Here is a 17,675-nt window from a genome sequence, read left to right as displayed (position 1 = left end):
CTGCTAAATTATATCCCTTGTACAAGAGATTAAATATTTTTTTCCTATTTTACTACATCAACCTCCCTTCAATTAGCACTCACTTTTCTTTACAGTCAGAAGCTGTCATTACCACATCTACATCTGGACATCTTGAACTCCTACCTAATTAAATTTCATAATTTCTAAGGCCACCTGTCTGTTGGGAACAGAAGCTGTGAGCCCCTTCCACAAGGGTTTAGAATCCTTGCAGACCACTCAGGAGTGAAGTATTTGGGCAATTCCAATGACATAAAGCTCCCCAGGACAAGGCAAACCTTTATCTGAAAAGAGTCCAAGGCAAGTGATAAACTCCTCCCAGATTTCCAGATGTGAAATGGGAATAGGGAAGGGAGAAGTGATGCCTTTTGCTCTGCAGAGAGAGGTTTCCAGGGAAACAGGAGGTCAAATGCATCCCACACAGTGAGAGTGAGCCTGAGGCAGCGACCCTGCTGCTGTACCAGTGAAGACTGAGTCAAATGCTCCTCCTTTTCTGCAACTGGGGAAATTTGCTCCTAAAATACTAATTTTTTTTAAAGTATCATGATAGGTAGATAGTCCATGTCAGAATTTTCCACACCAGCTCACTGAGACATATGAGCAATATACTGTGCAGAGCTCTTTAGTTATGCTTTCCAGTTAAAGCGTATTTGAAACAAATAAATATTTATTTCCGTAAAGCTTAACTGGATATTCTGCAAAACAATGCTCTGAACTATATAAAATCTAAGGAAAATGGGACTCTTAACAGCAGGCAATGAGAGTCACTTCAAATACTCTCACAATTTACAGAAGTTACTTCTAAGAAATGAAAAAGAAAAAAAAGGAAAAATACAGAGCATAGTGTGAGCCCACCTTGTCTCACAGGAATAAAATAAGAATAGGGGTTCCACAGACCATCAAAAGCATTCAGAACCTTTATATATAAGCATTCAGAAGTGCTTCGTATGAAGATAAAAAAATTAACTGGAAAAGAAGAGAGAACACAGACTACAAAAGTTGCCTTCAGTTCCGAATCAAGAGCATTCAGTTCCTAATCAAAATGTAAAACTACACTGATCTGAAAATATAAGGGTTAAAAAATGTACAATCTATACAATCTACCTGTGAGACTGGCAAAGAAAATGCATGGTTCACATGAATCCACATGTACAGACAATTTCCATGTGGGCTTCCCTTGGGACTGTCACCAACAGCCCTGATTTGCCCTCAGACATGGGAAACCTCATGGCCTGCTCTGCCAATCCCCTCTACTATTCCAAAGAAATACCTGGAAATGTGGCAGACCTGATTGCCCAAGGGTTTCCGGGAGCCTGGAGCAAGAACTGCTCCAGATTTTGGCTCCAGTAGAGACAAACACAGAGCAAAGTCTCAGGGAATATGAAACAAGATCAACCTGTGAGCACAGTCCTGTACAAAACTGGGCCAGGAATGACATTTCTGTCATGAGAAGTTACACACAGCTGGTTTTCCTAATGCTCTTTTTGTTGCATTTCCTTGCTTTTTACTTTTCTCCAATTCCATTTGGATTGGCTTCCTCTTCTTGGGTTCATGAGGCAGAAAAGGAATCATCTCACACAGTAACTTGGGACTGCCTAGGGAAATCTTTCCACCTCTGACACAACATTCTAAAATACTTAATAAATAAATAATATTTATTACTTATTTACCTACCTTAATACTAATTACTTAACCAAAACACCCTACAAAGATGCTCAGAAGACTGAAGAAAAGCAAGAAAACTCAAGAAAAAAGAAGAGATGGACAGTTTTTACTTGGTTTTCTGTAAGACCAACTATTCCAAAACAAATGAATTCACCTCTTGATTCATTTACTTTGAGAGAAAATAAGCTCCTGGTTTACCAGTGAAGCACAGAAGACCAATCATTGCCTCAAGCACAGCATCAGTTACAACAGCCTGGCACAAAGAGCCCCACACACAATGTGATTCACAGAACCACCTTATTAAATGTGTCTATTAGGAGGCAGAAATCAAAAAAGAAAATGCATTTACTTACACTAGATGGTGTGCAGGAGCAACTGACATCTTTAGGATCTGAAATAAAATACCACACATAGCTAATAGTGAAAACAAGCCTAAGAGATCTCCTAAAACACTTTTAAATAGTGTAACTTACTGATAATAAACTGACAGCAGAGATAAGAAATGCTACTCTGCTAATCCAGCTAGTTACAGAATTCTTGTTATATCTGCCAAAATTTATCTCCTGAGACAGGACAGTTACAGTAAAACAAACATTCACATCTCTGAGCCTGCACAGGGACAACATGGGGCATTCCTCTTTAATTTCTAATTTAAAGTGTCAAAAGCTGCTCCTTCAGCTGCCTCCTGTAATTGATGGCACAGAGGATGATGATGGGGGGGGTTGAACGGCAGCACAGAACATCCACTGCAGCCAGGTGGGACCTTCAGCCAGGGACACTGAAGGCATTTACCAACACAGGGGGCTGGTGACAGGACAGGGGGCTGAACTCTGAAGTGTCACTGACTCTGTCAGGGGAGCTGGGGAGGGGTCTGGGGCACACAAACCAGATGAGGAGCAGCTGAGGGGGCTCACCTGGAGAAAAGGGGGCTCAGGGGGTGTTTTATTGCTGTATTTATTATTGTCTGTAATTCCCTGCCAGGTGGGGACAGCCGGGGGGGTCGGGTTCTGTTCCCAGGGAACAGGGACAGGAGCAGAGGGAACGGCCTCAGGGCAGGCTCAGGGTGGAGAGCAGCAGGAATTTCTGCACTGAAAGGGTTGTTAAACACTGGCAGAGGCTGCCCAGGCAGGTTTGGAGTCCCCATCCCTGGAGGTGCCCTGGACACTCAGTGCTCTGGGCTGGGGTCAGGGTGGGCATCAAAGTTGGACTGGATGACCTTGGAGGGCTTTTCCAACCTCAGTGATTCTGCTGGATAAGCTCTTTAAAGACACACCAAGTGTCTTCTTCCCTACCAAGTGTCCTGGGAAGGAGCTCTCTAAGCAGGGGCACAGCTGAGCCCCCCATAGCTGGGTCCCAGTGGAGCACTCACGTTCAATGAGGAACAGGAAACAAAGAACCCCCATGAGAGCCACGATGAGCCCAGGCACCACAAAGGAGAGACCCCAGCACGAGGACACCCAGTAAGCAGCAATCAAGGATCCCAAGATATTGCCCACTGAAGTGTGGGAATTCCAGACTCCCATGATCAGACCTCTCCTGCATTAAAAAAAAACAAAACACAGAAACATTCATTATAAGCATTAATCTCTTGAGAAAAGTGCATCAAAATGGCTTCAGTGCAGTATGTCTTATGATTCTTTAACTGATCATTTATTCATGCTACATGCTACTCCCATGATCAAACCTCTCCTGCATTAAAAAAAAGAAAACAAACAAACAAAACAAACAAGCATTAATTATAAGCATTAATCTCTTGAGAAGTGTATCAAAATGGCTGTGCAGCTGTGGTGTCAGTGCAATATGTCTTATGATTCTTCAACTGATCATTTATTCATGCCACAATCTCCACCTGGCAATTTCAAGGCACCTAAATATTCATAAAACTGTTGTAAATACTCTGTGCATGGCAGAATTTATCCTGCACTTCCTGGCATTTAAAAACACAACTAAGGCACATTTCTGGACAGTTTCTCTAATTACAACAAACAGGCTGATGTCGTGTAGCATGTGGACACCAAGTCTGATGCTTTTGGGAATAAAAATCCTCCTGCAAACACATTGCACTGATAACCTGATGCTTGCAGGACATGTCAGACTTGTCATGCAGAAGAAAACAAACTGTAGAGGATATGGGGAGCAAATTCAGTACTTTCTGATCCCATTCTGGACTTGCTGGGCTCTGGTAGAAGGTGACACCTGCACCAGTTTGGATAAGCACACATCAGGTTCCTGTCTGCCTGGAAATCCCAGATTAGAGCTGCTGTACATCAGCTCCATCTGAGCTAAGGCAAAGCACAAAAATCCCACTGAAGTCATGAAAACAGGGATTTTTTTCCCCTTTTAAGTCATGGGAAAACTGCCTTGCCCTCAGCAGGATTTTACCTGGAGCAGCCTAACTTGAACAAACACGAATCTTTTCCATGGCCTGAAGACAAAATTTAAGAGTTCTGCTCATGCTTCATGGAATCAGAGCAGAATGAAAACAAGGACCAGGTCACTGACATTTAAACCAGAGCCCTACTAACCAGCACACTGTGTGACATCCTAAAAATAAAGGACGTTGCTTTTGCACAAAGCAAAGCCTGAATAAATGTATTTATCTTGCACAGACTCCCCAGTCTTGTTCAATATTATATGACAGTTACCATTCTGTGCATTTCCTAATGGAAAATTAGTTTGAGGCTACATCTTTTTAACTAACATCTTTTTAACTATCCTGTGGTTTATATAAAAATCAAATACTGAATTTCAGTACATCCTTCTCTGGAACTGATTGACAACAATGCTCTACATATACAAAGGATGGTACCACAGTAGCATTATTATATGCTACATGCATCAACCATTATCAAAGGCAGTGGGTTTGGCATGCAGCTCTTGCAAAATTTATGGAAAATTACTGTATGGCGTGACAAAATAAACATCGTGAGTGATCACTGTGCAGGATTAATATAAAAAAAACCAACAAACCAAGCAGATGATTTAAAGAAGGTGACAAAAGAAAGGTTAAATCAGCTGCCACATGTATTTTGTCTTCTAAATTAAATTTTCAAGTTTAAGTGTGTTAGAAAAAAAAGACATTATACAAAGGTATTTTTTGCAGTTATGCCCTGACAACTGTTTTGCAACACAAAGGAAAACAAAGGAAATTTCACATTAAAATGGCATAATAACAGCCTTTATAAGAGTAGTTTTAGACTGTTTATATCTACAAGAATTATTCTCATACAATTTTGAAATAATTCATCTGAAAAAGAGCTACCACAGAACACTGTTTTGACATGAAGGAGACAGTTCCAAACCAATAAATAAATTAAGCAGCACAACAAAGGAAGCTCCTCTCAAAATTCTAACTGCTTTGTTTTATGAAAAAAAAAAAAAAAAACAAAACCAAAAACCCACAGAAGCCTAAGAAAGATATTTAAATAGATATTATAATATCACAGGCAGAATGTATTGATCTGTATTTCCATTTACCTTCCTTTTCCAAACCAGTTGCCAATACATGTAACGACACTTGGCCAGCCAGTGGTTTGCACCAGCCCATTGGCTATCTGAAAGTATATAAAAAGTAATAAATAAACATTTCCTGTCATAAACCAGGTTCCTAAACAATTTCTGCCGAGTTCTGCATTGGGAAAATTAAGTCTACATAAATACATTGAATTTAGGAATTTAGTGGGGAGTTTTGAAAACATTTCTTTCCTCTCCAAGAAGAAACAAGACACAAAGTTTTGCAGAGATTCTTCCCTCTACCTCCATCTCTATAATTAGTTTATGATTTAAATCACTGAATACTGTAATTCAGTCACATATTTACCAAAAATCACACTGCTCTGAGCTGCAAAGAGAAGTGAATTCCCCACAGTCAAGCAGCAGCATAACACTTATTTCAACTTGAGCATATGGCAAAGCATGTTTGCAATCAAATAAAGCAGAAAAAAAGACAACTTTAGGGGAGACTGGATAACTTCAAAATGCTTAACAGACATCTGTAAATAAACTGAGAGGAGGAATTTAATTTAATATAGGCAGGGTGAAGTAAGAATTATTTTAGTCTCCACATTGCACAGAACATTAACTCATCACAACTCCTAAAAAGCTCCCTGTCTACAATAACACAAATATCACAGTGCACAACAAGCATTTGAACATGCAACAAACACCAAGCTCACTCTACCCAACAAAAACCAATGGGGCTGGTGGTGTGAGACCCCCCTGGAGTTACAGGGCTCACTGAGCACATCCCACAGGGCAGAGACAGTCAGCTCAACCCTAAAGGAGGCATTTCCTGTCCTGGAAAACCCCTGATGCCAGAGGGCTGGGGTTATTAATTAATCACAGATTAATTGGTGACAAGGTTACAGAAGGGCTGTGCCAGGTTAGTATCTCCCCATGCCACCTTGCTCACTGCCATGCAGATGTGCCAGAGGTGAGAGTGTTACTGCAACCACACAGAAAGCAGCAGTGCAAGGTGCAGACCTGTCCAAAATGGCCCCAAGTGCCAACCCTAGCCTGGTCCTGACCTAAATTCCATCTTGGCCAAAGGTAAAAATTCTTGTGACACCTGATCAGAGCTCTGAAAAATCTCCCACAGTGAACCTGGTTACATAAGCTGCCTGTTCCCAGCCACACCAGTGTGGGAGACTGCTCATCATTAGCAGTGTAAATGGAATTTTCCTGCAGAGAAAGCCAGGATGTGTCACTCAGGTCTTGGCAGACTGACAGAAGTAAACATGCTTGTTTCAAAACTCACACACATTTAAGCTTGCAAAGATCTGATTGCTGATTTGACACAGAGTGAAACACATTAATTTACTTTCAACTAAAAAAAAAAAAAAACCCCACCATTTTTCAGAAATAAAGCCTGGGGGTACCCACTCTATCACTTCTGCCTGTCATCAACAAGACATTCCAGCACTTACATCCTCCCACCCAACCATCACTGTGTGCAAGTGAAAAACCTCAATATTACCCTAAACAGCACCATGGGAGGAACTCTGAGTGCCTAAATTCACACTGTGCCTACCTGGGCCACGATGTAAAACCAGAGATTATGCACATTATAGAAATAACCCAATCCAAACATTGCAGTGAAGAGTCCACTGGCCAGCATCCCTCCTGTCAGGTAGTAGCGGATGGGCAGCCGCTCTCCGATGAGGCCACTTGGAATTGGGGAGGAAATAAAGAGAAAAGCCATCATTAAAAATGAGATCACACCCCCAAAGCCTTCACAAATGAAAGATATTTTTTGTTGTTTAAAATTCTGGTCGAGGAGAAACTCTGCTGGTAACTGCTGCTTGCCTTCACAGCAGCAAAAGAGAGATTTTTAGCACTTGACAGGGGAAAAAAAGCCCCAACAAAAGTTCATTAATTGCTAAGTTCTGACATCTGCACAAGTATCTTTCAGGGAGATACTCATCTGGAGCATATTCAGAGTCATTTACTTACAGAGTCATTTCCCAATTATGTGTCTCCAGCCATTGAAAGTGAGACTTGTCTCCTTTGCTAATGATTCAAGTCATGAAGGTTCTGGGTTTAGTCAATAAAAAGAATCATCTCCACACAGCAGCTAAGACTGCACACTTTAGGATGGGTTTGGTATTATTTTAGGAGGTGTTTGCTCCCATTCTTTGACCAAAGAAAGCCAGGACAATCATTTAAACCCAATCAGTGCAATTTGGAGACTGACTGGAGATTGACTGATTTACATTCTAGATGAAAAAAAGACAGGCTAGACTTCAATCTGGAAAATATTCAGTCAAGATTGGTGCAGCTAAAAAGCTTCCTACGTATCAGAGATTGATACCACTGGAGCTCAGAATCATGCTGGTTTTTTCCTCCCAGTAATCAATTCCTCACTCTCCATCAGAACCTCTGCAGTAGGAAAGCACAGTATCACAGAACTCAAATAACCTCATAAATAAACAGTAAAGAGAGTGGGCTTTTACCTTAAATACATCCCAACTGCATATGCACACAAAAATGAGTAATCCAGAGCTCCCAGTAGCTGTTTGTAGTTGCTCTTATCTAAGAATAATTTTCAAAACAAATTGTCACTTTAAGTGTACAAATTACTTCCCAACCATTTTCACATATAACAAGAAAAATGTCAATGTTTAATTTCCAATAGGCACATTCAGACTTCAGCAAACATATTGCCAATGTTTTATTTAACAAAAAAATACTCTTCTGACTCAAAAATATTAGGAAAATATTGGCAGACCCATGCTAAACTCTACCTTATTTAAACAGCATTTTGGAAGACAAGAAACAACAGTTATTAGCAAGGTGCCCTTTTCTTAAAAGGCCTGAGGCAAAAGAAAATCCAAAATCTAATTTAACACACTTGATTAAAAGTGGTAAGATGAGTTGCAAAAGCATGAGGTCCTAACAGTAAAAATGTCTAAAAAAAGAAATCCATCATCATAAAGGCTTTTAAACAATCAGCTTAATATTTTTTAAAATATTAAGTTATTTAAATATTTAAAATATTAAGTTTTTTTTATTGTGTAAAGCCTTTTGTATTTCATTCTCCAGCTATTCACAAAGCACAGAGAAGTTCTGCTTAAAAAAAAAAACCCAGAGCTCTGCCCTGTAGAGCAAACAACCATAATCACACCTAAATAGGAACTGCAGACAGCACAGAGGGAGCAAAGGGGCTCCACCCTGATGGAAACACCAAGTCAACTCTCAAGGGCCCTGAGCTCATACCCAGACAGTTTGTGCATTTATTTGCAATAAATTGCCACAATCGCTATTGGCTTTGAGCACAAAGTCCCAGATATTAAAGCAAATTCCTTCCTCCAGCGTTTTTCTGCCAAAACTCCCAGCTTTGCCAGAAAAACACCTGAAAGAACAAGTTGGGAGTGCCAATCCAAAGCGGCAGCTTGGCAAAAAGGTCCATAGAAAAAGGAGGATATTTGGGCTGAGAAGCCTCCATTAGAACAAGTCAATCAATATTTCAGACAAACAAACTCAATCCCCCCTTTGGTTAAGCGACAAGAAACACTGCCCAGATTTAAGTGCATCCCACCTGGGGGATTGAATTTTTCCAGCAGACCCTGCAGCAGGAGTTAATACACTGGATTTTGTCCCCAGAAACCCCAGAGATCAGATCTTTAATTATCTTTGAAGAGAGCAGGACATTTTTTTTTAATTGCTAATTAAAGACTAATTAGAATGTATGGCTACACAGACTGGGGTGGACTGGCACATTGACAGAATGGACTAATCTATTTCACTGAGGTTTCTGAGAGCAATAAAAGTGTCAAGGAATGATTCAAAGTCTCATTTAAAGTCAAATACGATTAAATTAAAATTTAATCATCCAGTAGACAAATATTTTTTTTCTATTCAAGTGAAAGGCCAGGTTCATAAACTATCCAGTAAGTTGTCAAGTCTCTCCTGCAATGAAGTCTCCCCTTTTTCTTCATTAAAATGGAGAGAAATGTATTCCTTCAGGCAGATAAGGACTCTGCAAAGTTCCAATTTAGATAAGAACCAAGTAATTTCACTTAAAAGATTGCTTGAATTAAACAAGCAGAAAATAATAATGATTGATTTTATTCTTCATCCTTTTTTCCAAAGCAGACATACTAAAGACAAAACCCATTTTCTGACTGAAAACTGATCTACTGAAACAACTATTAAAATAATATCACTTGTTTAAGTGACTTCAAGTAGAAGAAAATCCTAAGGTAAGTCACAACTTCACTTTCTGAGGAGAAATCAGTGAGGACATGGAAAACAAAACACCCCTTCCATGCACATCCCTCATGTGTCAAGAAATAGCTAAATATGAATATATAATAATTAATAATCTAATTATGAGTATCAGCTCATTATTAGAAGTAATCAGTGAGAACATGGAAAACAAAACACCCCTTCCATGCACATCCCTCACATGTGAAGAAATAGCTAAATATGAATATATAATAATTAATAATCTAATTATGAATATCAGGTCATTATTAGGAAAGACACAAAACCAAAAAAGCCAAACCTTACCAAATGGCTCCCATCCACACTGAGAGGCATTAAATGGCTTTTTGACAGGCTGGATCTGGGCAGCATATTCCTTGTAGGAGTCAAGTTCAACTTGGCTTGCACAATGCTTATGCAGCTCTCCCTGAAACAGAAAGGACATTTGAAAATGGAAAATTCACTTGCAAATTGGGGACTGATAACTCTTCTACAGCAAGAAATTTAACAATTCTAGATTTATGTGTACCTGTGTCGAATCTACCAAAATCAGAAAAATTGTTGGCCCTTATTAATTGCTTGGTATTTTGCTGGGGGAAGCCACAATTATATGGTTAGGAAAAAACATTCTACAGTAAGCTGGTGTTTCTGACAGTGAAAATCTCTGAAATTCTGCAGTAACATCAAGTTACTGCTCAGTTTTATGCAATGCAGTACTGGGGGATTTGGTTGGTGTCTGGCAAGTTATAAACACTGAAGATTAAAATAACAAACCCAGAATTAGAGAATTTGTGTCATCAGCTTCACTGGGAACAGCCACAAGGGTACAGAAAATGATGACCACGATGCTCAGTAGTACTGGGAACACTCTTGTAAATGCCAGTGGAATGTTCAACTCATCAGTTATGAGCAACTTTTGCCAACCATAAGAATGCAAACCTCTCAAATATCTCTAATTGGATTCATTCACATGAATTGAGTGCAGGCACAGCTGCTTCCAGCCCAAAACCCAGACTTACATGCCATATTCTAGGTGTGGTCTCACTAAAGTTTATCAAGCAAATATCACTGTGTGCCAGCTTTATCAGTTTTTCATCTTGAAGGCATTTCAAGTGAAAGGTTAACCCTGCCTTTGACAACAGGAAATACTGAAAAAGACAACAACATCCTTGTCTGACAGGAGCAGGAGGATGTTTGAACAAGGACAACACCTCCCTTACCTTCACTATACTGATAGGTTTCCTTGAGAGATGGAAGCTGGCATACAGCAGGAAGGTGAGAGAGAAAATGAAAGCTCTATACCTACAAGAGAAAAGAAAAAAAATTGAAAATTATTTTATTTAGATTTCCTTTGAGCACCAAGTCACACAAAACCATTACACAAGTTGTTGATAATACTGGAACAGTGGAAGATAACTATTTTGAGTTCTCCAGCAGCCTGAAGAACCACCCTCCCAGTAATGCTGCTTCCCATCTGCTCTGATGTGGCCTTGGGAGGAGCCTGGTGGCACTTGGGGACAGGCAGGACAATGTGGTAGTGCCCTGAGCTCACACAGCTGACCTGCCTGGTGTGCAACCCTCCCCTGGGGGCTGTCAAATATCAGCTCAAAATTATTAAACATCAGCTCAACACACAGAGAGTCAGATTCACACCTCCGTGTCTCCTTGGGTTTGGTGGTATTGCTAGGACATAAGTGATGGCTCTCTTAATTGTCAGTTTGGAGAATTCCTTCTGCTCTTACTGCTTTTAGGATTTACTTTCGCCTTCCTCTAATAGAAATCAGTCATTTCCAGAGGTGGACAATGGGACTGACACTGGAGCACATGAACAGAATTGAGCAGCTCTGGGATTGGGAAGGAGTTCTCCCTTATGCCTCACTGGGATCCTTGGGTCTTTCTCTACAGTTCAGCTGAATTAAAAGGGCATCTTAATTTCACTGTCACTGAAAGAATTAAACAAAGATAATAATTTGATCTATTCTATTCCCTATCTATGGTTTCAGTTGTTTAAGGAAAGCATTTTGTGGATTTGTGCTTTTTAAAATACCCAAAATGTGTCTCCTGGCTCCTTCTAGCCTTGATCCTAAAATTAACTTCTGTAAATGTAAGTACATATGTACATACAAATATCTGATTATCACACTACCTACTACAGTCCCTGATTTTTAATTAACCCTTTTCAACAATTTTTTGCCTTATGAACTTTTACATAACCAGGGTCTTGTTTTATAATTCTGGCATATTCACAGGAAAAAAGAGTCATCCCACAAGCAGAGTTATTCACCCTCATGACTGAAAACATCCTCACAAGGGATAAAACTGCAATTACTTAGTTCCTGCTGCTCAACTAGTGAAAATGTCATAAAATGGCTCAGACGGAAAGAGCTTTTTCTTTCTTTTTTTAATTTTTTTTTTTGTTAGTCACACACAATTGACTCAGTATTCTATCTCAGGAACCACATGAACTGGTGCCATAAAATTTCCAGGATTAGCTTTCCTAATGCAAGAAGGATTTTTGTTTAGTTTTGCTGGGGGGCTTTGCTGGTTTTTAATTTTTTTTTAATATTGCAGCAGCAAGAACTAAAACTGTAATTGTACAAGTCTGTATCACACTTCAAATTAATGGGGAGAAAAGACACTTCTGGCTGAGAAAAAAAGGTAATCCTGAGCACTCCTCTCACCTAGGATCTTGAAAATGCAATTTATTCTTTCAAATACATACCTTGCACAGTAAAGGAAAGGCTTTATTCTCTAGCACACTTGACCAGCAAGGGTTTGTCTGGGTTTCCCAGCAAAATATCTCACTTTTTATAGGTCAGCAATATTTATCTATCATACAACTGACTCTATGTTCTTCCTGGATGTATTAAACAATGAGAAAGCAAAAATCCTGAGCAAGGCAGCAGACACAAGCTCACACTGTGCACAGCAAGGATCAGCACCACCACTCCACACTTACCACTGATCCCGTGAGAATGAAGTGATGAAACGGATCCCAGGAGGAAGCTGAGCCATCTACACCACAGCTGCTACCAGATTGCAGGTGACACAATTATGGATGTGTGGCAGAGTTATTTGTTCTTCTGGAAGTGTGACAAAGATCCCCCAAAGCCTGTGGGTCCCACAAATGTGGAATATCCGCTGCTGGGCTGATCTCCTTGCAGTTTTTTTTTTCCTTCTACCTTCAGTCACAACGTGGCAAATTCTTCACTCTGTTTACTGCTGATCTTCAAACAAGAGAAGCTGGTAAGTAAACAGTCTGGTTGAGTTATTGGGATATTTTCTAATCATAACATTTGAATCAGCAATTATCCATTTCAGAGATAAGTAATTCACATCACTAAACTTCACATTAAAAATGCAGTGGAGAATTTTAAGCCTATATAAATTGCAGCCTTCTCTGATTTTTATAATTTATAATTTGAGAGCTTGGCATGGTACAAAGCAGTGGAGACACAAAGGAAAGATGCACTCAGAACTTGATCCAAAGCCAGCTTGTATCAGAACACTCAGCTTTTGTCCCAGAATGACTATGAACAGGCAACTCCTCAGCTCACAAAGATCTGTTTGAGCACATCAGGAACATTTATGAGCTTGCAATTTGCTCAAGAACGGCTGCAGTGTTTCCAGCCTGGAATGAGAGACTCCTCCAGCTTGAGAGTGGGTGCTGCTAAACAACGCTGCCAGCAAGGCTTGAGCAGCATTCCCTCTCTTCCATTTCTCTGACCCAGTATCAGCACTGCACAAAGCTCCACATCATCAGAAAGCCTTGGAAAAGGAAAAACCAAGTTTTTTCACCCCTTGAGCTCCCTACACCAGCAAAAGGCAGGACCACGTGTGTCCTCAGTACACAGAGAACAGCAAGACTGCAGCAGTTTGGTTTGAACTCTCACGAAGCTCCTCCTGTTTGCTCCAACATGGGCTGAAGCCCCTTGACAATAAAACTTAGATTTTATTCCAGGTGCTGCATCAGGAACTGGCTGCACTGTTACCTGGCAGCTGCAGAGTCAGGTGGCCAAAGGAGCTGTAGGCAAAAGGCGTGACCGCAACTCACGCACACAAACCCAGCAGGATCCAGGGACACTCCAGGACTCCATAACCCTTCTGGCAGCCCTCCAGGACCCCACAATCCCCACTGACAGCCCTCCAGGACCCCACAACCCCCATGGCAGCCCTCCAGGACCCCACAACCCTCTTTAATGCCAGCACAAGCCACTGCCATGCTCCTGATGGGAAGCTGGTGGGATTCAGGATGAGCTCTCCCGGTAAACAATGGGAGGTGAGTGAAAGCATGAAAGCACAACTGCCAAACGCACAGCTGGTGTTCACCTGGGAATTTTAGGGGCTGCCACAGGGCAGGTGAAGGTGTGAGACTCTCTCCTCTCATCTTCACTGCGCCATCTTACTACAGAAATCAAAGCTGCTTGTCTTCAGTCAGGTAAGTGACAACAAACAGGATCTGCCAGGTCCAAGCTGGCAACTTGAAAGCTTCACCACCCACCCAAGCTTTCTCCCCAGGAATAGAGGAACACAACCCCCTCTTTACATAACTGAGTATCCCACCAAAAGATCAAGGCTCTGCTCCTTGATGCTAACACATTCTTGTCATACCTCTATTTTTTTCTACAGTGTCCTGGTTCAGCTTTGCCACCTTCCTACCCTAAAAGTGAATTGACTTGCTAATCTCGTTTGGCATGTTCCACCCTCTTCCTGGCCCTGAATCAGATTGTGCAATTAATCAAACCCCATAATCATTCCCGCCCAACACGAGTTTCCTATCTGCTCTCTGAGGTTGCTGAGGTTAGAGAAAGTGCAACTCTATCCCTTCCTCCCCTCTCCAAACTCCAGACAAAGATCCCTGCCTCCCTCCTTGTGTCAGAGCTTGTAGTCCTACAGCCGTGGTTCAGGTGCCTGATCCATCAGAAATCCTGCTCTGAAATACAGCTGATCCAATAGAGAATATTAACTCATTCTATAGCCATAAAACTGCCCCACACAATAAATCCAAGGCAGCAGGGGCATAAAGACAAGGATTAAAAACTGGGATTGTCCCTTACAGCCACAGCTGGCTAGTTAGGTCAGATTTCAAAATTTCCAATTTCAAAACAACTATTTCTCATCAGTAATCTGTGTTTGGTTGAAATGAAACACAGATAGCTCCAAGTGGGAGAAAATAGGTAAGGAGAGAAAGAAGTCGGCACAAGCAGCTCACAGCAGGAGTGAAGTTTTCCTCCAGCAGTAACAGATTCATTTCAGGGTGATCCCAAACCCCATTTCTCCTTTCTCACAGTCCTCTCCAAACACAAAAATGATTGCATCAACCACACCAGGTGAGCTGACAGAAATACCTAGTGGGAAAAAAACCTGAGAAGCCATTTCTCCTTTCTCACAGTCCTCTCCAAACACAAAAATGATTGCATCAACCACACCAGGTGAGCTGACAGAAATACCAGGGGAAAAAACCCGAAGCCAGCAAAGAAAACAACCCCAGGCAAACCACTTCCTTAAACAGTCCTCTGAAAATAGGACAGGGCAATCATCATTATAGCAAAGCAATTGTTTGGCAGGTTACTATTTAACAGCTCTAGTGCAAGCAGGAAAAGACTTCACACATCTTACAGAAGGTTTCAGTGCTCAGTGGTCACACCAGGCTGCACAGCTGTGCACCTGCTGCACAGACTGTACTCACACCACCTCCCAGCAGTGTATCCTCAGGATAAATCCCATCACAAGGATCCCAGCCATTCCCAGCAAAGATGACTGGACTATCAGCAGCACAGAGAGAACTGCAGCCTAACTCTGTTTGACAGGGATTGATTTCATTTTATGTACTGCAGGCAGGAACACCTGACTTCTCATTTACACCTCAATAACTTGTTTCTGTCTCCACATATCTCTAAGTTCCTCTGACATTCATGTGCATTTTAATAAACATAAAAAATATCCTCCAGATGACGCCTTAGGTTTTAACATTTTTATTTTCCAGATTCTGTACTGCATTAGTATAGAACTCTGAACTTCATATAAAGTGTTAGCAAGTGTTTTGACACAAAAAAATCCTTTCCCAGCCCAAGAACCATTGCAGCTTCAGGTCCAAAAAGTGTAAACAGCAAATTGAGGAGAGCAATCTGGGAGGATGGGACTTCATAACCTGAAGCTGTAATTGGACATTTAACCCCAATATGGAAATGGACCAAAACTTATAAAAGTGTGAAAAGTTGTGACCATCTTGGGTGTAGCCTTGGCCAGGCTCTTGTACTGCCCAAGGTGCATCCTCTGAAGGCCTTTTAATAAATCCCTGCTTTACTCCTTTAACACTGCCCAGCCTCTGTTCTAGGCATCACACCACACATAAGCAAAGAAATTTGTGGCAACAAAACCTGTGATAGCAGGTTGTAAATCTCACCTTTTATTGGAGATTAAAGCAGATTTTAGAAACCAAGCTATACTTCAGAAATCACACTAATAGGCTACAACACACAACCAGTAGTTCATCGATACAATTTTTTATATTTCAGCTTTCCTGATGAAGCCCAAGGACAATGTCCCGTTCAATCACTCAAACTTGTTTTACATTCTTTCATTTTCACCAACTATTTCTGCCGACAGCGAAACCAACCCTCCACTTCCTCCTTGCTGTACTTCAGTGCACAAAGCCATATATTGCCGTATTTACTCTGAAACCATATTTACCTTTCAAACTTGCTATTGCTCCTTCGCTGCAGTGGCTGAAGCATTCCTTCCTCCCTATTTCAGGCAAGCAGTCAGCGGGGAGCGGCTTTTTCTCCCTACGAACACGGCACAGGCGGGCTCAGCTGTGCTGGGCAGGCAGCGGGAAGGTCCTGCCCGGCAGGGCTGAGATGAATTCTGTCAATGTATGTGCAGACACCGGCTTACCAAACCCTCCCCGGGGTGACCTCAAGGGCTCACAACGCCTTCGCACACACGCGGATCAAATGCAAATTGTGCTTAATACCCGGCAGCTCTGCACCTGAGCCAGAAGCTGCCAAATCCATCACTCCGGCGCCTCAAATAGCCGCGGTCCTTCTATTTAATGCAGAGTGGGGGGAAAGGGTTCACCGTGCTTTAGCACAGCCGCTGTGAGCACACGGGACCCGCAGAGAGACCAGGGCGGCTCCAACCATCCCAAAGGTCAAGGGCAGCGGAGCCGGGGAAGGGACAGGCACCGCCTTCCCCCGGGACCACGGGCAGGGCAGGGCAGGGCTGGGCTCTGTCCCGGTCCCACCGCAGCCCCGCGGCACCGACCTGCGCTGCCACCCCCGAAACCGAGCAGCGCCTCCCCGTCCAGCAGGATGGGGGCTCCGCGGAAAAATAAACGGGAGAAAAGGAGACAAAAGGCGGCGGAGCGCCGGCGGAGTGACAGAACGCCCGAGCCCGCAGCCGCCGCTCCTCAGCTCAGCTCAGCCCGGCCCGGCCCGGCCCGGCCCGGCCGCCGCTCCCGAGCGGCCCCGCGGCCCAGGAGCCGCCCCGCTCCCGCCCCCGCCGCGGGCTCGGCAGGTGCGCGGCCGCCCGCACAGCCTACCCCGGGCTGCTGCTCCCGGCACCGCCGCTGCCTCCTCCTCCCTTCTTCCTTCTCCTCTGGCTGCCAGCCTGCCGAGCCGAGCGGGCCGGGCGCGGCTGCGGATCGCCGCCCGCCGCCGGAGCTGCGCGCCGGGACCCGGCGGCCGCGGCCCCTCCCGCCGCGGAGGAGGAGCCTGCGGAGCGAAGCCTTGGCTGTGGGAAGAGCCGTGCCCGCAGGTCAGAGAGGTGATCCTGCCCCTCTGATTGCATCGGGTGAGGCGCCTCTGGGGTGCTGTGTCCAGTTTGGATTCTGAAAGACAAGAGAGATGTGGAGCTCCTGTAGCGGCTCTAGCGGAGGCTACGAAGATGAAGGGACTGGAACATCTCTGTGTTGAGGAAAGGCTGTGGGAACTGGGGATGTTCAGACTCGAAGATGAAGGGGCTGGAACATCTCTGTGATGAGGAAAGGCTGTGGGGACTGGGGATGTTCAGACTCGAAGATGAAGGGGCTGGAACATCTCTGTGATGAGGAAAGGCTGTGGGGACTGGGGATGTTCAGACTCGAAGATGAAGGGGCTGGAACATCTCTGTGATGAGGAAAGGCTGTGGGGACTGGGGATGTTCAGCCCCGAAGATGAAGGGACTGGAGCATCTCTGTGATGAGGAAAGGCTCTGAGAGCTGGGGATGTTCAGCCTCTAAGGAGATAACTCTAAGGGGACCTCATTAATGTATATAAATATCTAAAGAAGTGTGTCAAGAGGATGGA

At 43.0% G+C, this 17,675-nt stretch overlaps 1 protein-coding gene across 7 annotated transcripts in view; it reads right to left on the bottom strand.

The window, feature by feature from the left end:
- Positions 1–17,059, bottom strand: part of SLC37A1 (solute carrier family 37 member 1) — a 36,862-nt gene extending 19,803 nt beyond the window's left edge. The window contains exons 1-10 of one of the 7 annotated variants that reach the window (XM_030957807.1): positions 16,931–17,059; positions 16,081–16,175; positions 12,347–12,630; positions 10,608–10,689; positions 9,694–9,814; positions 7,635–7,713; positions 6,713–6,848; positions 5,161–5,237; positions 3,053–3,219; positions 2,037–2,074 (exon numbers count right to left, since the gene is read on the bottom strand). In XM_030957807.1, coding sequence (XP_030813667.1) covers positions 2,037–2,074; positions 3,053–3,219; positions 5,161–5,237; positions 6,713–6,848; positions 7,635–7,713; positions 9,694–9,814; positions 10,608–10,689; positions 12,347–12,402 — 756 coding nt within the window. In that variant the 5' untranslated portion in view covers positions 12,403–12,630; positions 16,081–16,175; positions 16,931–17,059. Of the gene's footprint in view, positions 1–2,036; positions 2,075–3,052; positions 3,220–5,160; positions 5,238–6,712; positions 6,849–7,634; positions 7,714–9,693; positions 9,815–10,607; positions 10,690–12,346; positions 12,631–16,080; positions 16,243–16,930 lie in introns of all 7 variants that reach the window. The other 6 variants (XM_030957792.1, XM_030957797.1, XM_030957782.1 and 3 more) reach the window with 6 other exon arrangements.
- Positions 17,060–17,675: the final 616 nt, after the last annotated feature.

The sequence above is a fragment of the Camarhynchus parvulus genome, chromosome 1 (genome assembly GCF_901933205.1).
Source record: "Camarhynchus parvulus chromosome 1, STF_HiC, whole genome shotgun sequence".
Lineage (NCBI taxonomy): Eukaryota > Metazoa > Chordata > Aves > Passeriformes > Thraupidae > Camarhynchus > Camarhynchus parvulus.
The sequence above is the reverse complement of the archived record's forward strand: the minus strand, read 5'-3'. Positions and strand labels throughout refer to the sequence as shown.